Source organism: Aspergillus fijiensis, assembly GCF_003184825.1.
Source record: "Aspergillus fijiensis CBS 313.89 unplaced genomic scaffold BO72scaffold_31, whole genome shotgun sequence".
In the NCBI taxonomy this organism is placed as follows: domain Eukaryota; kingdom Fungi; phylum Ascomycota; class Eurotiomycetes; order Eurotiales; family Aspergillaceae; genus Aspergillus; species Aspergillus fijiensis.
In genome coordinates this window covers 183,030-185,475 of record NW_024469007.1, presented here as the reverse complement: position 1 = coordinate 185,475, position 2,446 = coordinate 183,030, and the positions used below count along the sequence as shown (strand labels likewise).

The 2,446-nt window shown below is 51.8% G+C and overlaps 1 protein-coding gene across 1 annotated transcript; it reads left to right on the top strand.

The window, feature by feature from the left end:
* The first annotated feature begins 316 nt into the window (after positions 1-316).
* Positions 317-1,671, top strand: BO72DRAFT_449169 (flavin reductase family protein). Its single transcript, XM_040944959.1, has one exon. The coding sequence runs from the start codon at positions 466-468 to the stop codon at positions 1,360-1,362; it is 897 nt and encodes a 298-aa protein (XP_040800145.1). The 5' UTR covers positions 317-465; the 3' UTR covers positions 1,363-1,671.
* The last annotated feature ends 775 nt before the right edge of the window (positions 1,672-2,446 follow it).

Here is a 2,446-nt window from a genome sequence, read left to right as displayed (position 1 = left end):
ACACAGTCCTAAGGAATGTCACGCTGAAGATCGTCATTGAGCAATTGGTCATTGTTTACAGTTCAACATCTTTCTGTATACATGGAAGATTATGCTGAAGGGAAGGGGATACAGTGTTCCCTTCGAGCACTTCAAAACCACACTTTGTCGTGCTTGTCTATACATTTAGCAGCTGTCTGTACAAGACAGAAATATTCTCTTTGTATGCACACTCGTAGAATTATGGCGAAAAGAAATGGAGGTCACGGGACCCCGGCGAGTATGCGGGGAAGACGTCACTCCAATGCCGTTCTTTGTTCTTTCGCAGTGACGCGTCCACAACTCCCATTTCCTGCACGCGATTCAAGTCAGGTCACCCCTCCTTGTCATGCACATATGCTCTCCTAGGCAGCAATTCTCGACTGAAGTCTAGGTCTACAAGCTTACAAAAGTTACATCTACACCCTTTCCAACACCTTGGCCTAAATGCCTCTCAAGCGAGTATCAGGCGACAAACGAAGTGCAGGGAAAAGGGAGCCAACCAGACCACTAGGTCTGAGCCCACGCCGTTCCAGCAAGAGGCCTCGATGGCATCAGAAGAGCCGGGAGATTCAGGATCAGGCACAGGAGCAGGAGCAGGCAAAGGATCATTTCAATGATCGGAGCCGATTCCTCTCCTATCCCACGCATAAAGTCAATCGCCTCCTCGAGCCTGGGCCTGTGGTACTCGTTACCACCGGGTCTCTAGCCGATCGGACGCACAATATCATGACAATGGGCTTTCACATGATGATCCAACACGAGGAACCAACACTGGTCGGCGCATGTATTGGACCGTGGGACAAAAGCTTTGACAACCTGAAAAGAACCGGCCAATGCGTGCTTGCAGTACCGGCTGCGGAGCTGCTGGAGCAAGTGGTTGATATTGGCAATTGCAGTGGCGAAACGGTGGATAAGTGGGATGCATTCGAAATGATCCCTGTGGAGCCACCGGAATCGCCGTTACCGCCAGAGACCGATCCAGAACTTGAAGATGGAGAAGAAAAGGGGCAGAGTTACATGGAGCTGGAAAGGACTGCCCGTGCGCCACTGGTTGGTGGGAAGGATATCATGGCCAACATCCAATGTGTGGTTCATGATCGAGCGTTGGTGGCAACGTACAACTTGTGGATACTGCGGGTTGTCCGCGCATGGGTGAACAGAGACCTCGACCTGAACTATGGGCAGAGCAATCAGCAACTAGAGGAGCCCAGCGGTGCTGTTGGTGGCGGGAAGAGGCAGATGAGGATGGTGCACCATCGTGGGGACGGCAGGTTTGTGGTGGATGGTGAGGAGCTCGACTTGAGGGATAGGATGATCAAATGGGAGGAGTTTCAGGACTAAGTCTGTCAGAAACACTAGGTTTCATCCGCCCATTGTTTGATCATGGTACCTGTCTCAGATATACCTCTGCAGCCAGGGTGAAGGCGCGTTCCTGGACCCAACAGTGGGAGCCACCTGTGGCTGGTCAGCAGATCGCAGGAATCATGCAGGTGAGAGGCACTATCACAATTCAAGCACCTCATCCGCTTAAGCAGGATGTGCGAAACGTCTAGAACAATACCTCTCTTGGTATAGTCGTGCCTGAAATTGCGCTCGTAGCAGGTCCGCACAGTTGAGCGGCAAATGCTGCACCAACACGTTGGTTTGCGGAAGTCCGCGTTGGTGGCTATCGTCTTATTGTCGCTTGCCTTATATGCATTTCTGATTGGAAACATTTCTGATATCACTATGCCTGAGTTAGAAGATGTCTCATATTAGACAGTGGCATGGTTGGCCTTACTGGCGCTAGGAGCAACTTCGCTGACAATCTCGTGTAAAAATTCGATCTAATCCGTGTGGCATGTTACCTCGCGAATATTTCTGAGCTGTGTAGATGAGAACGAGAAAGCCTGGTGGTGGCAGAGCTCCGCAGCCGTCATGGCTGAGGTATCCACATCTCAGAGTTCAGAAGCATTGTAGGATCGCCCCCAGAATCCGAGAAGTGCCCTGTACACGCGCGGGCAGGATGAAACTCTTCATACTCTCGGCAGCATGCGGACGGCAAGGTACGAGAGGGAGGGTCGGCGAATCAGCTCGCCAGCCTCCAGCTTATTCTATAATTGGTAGTAGTTCGACTTTAAGGCTTTTGACCGGGACAATCATGCTAGGACCAATGTAACCATCAGAGGGGCGGAATTGTCCCTGGTAGCAAGCAATAATTGCGATCATGGCGGTGCAGAAGTATGGCAGAGGCGGGATGGTTCCTCATCCGACGGGGCCCCTGCCTGCTAGCAGCGTGGCTTGGAGACAGCTTAATGGAGAACCAGACGACATGCTTAGTGCAAACCGATCGTTGAACACGCCGTTGATGTCAGAGCACCAGCCGGTTAGGAACAAACGACCAGGGTGGGACCGGACCGATACCGATTGTTGTCAGAAACAGAGA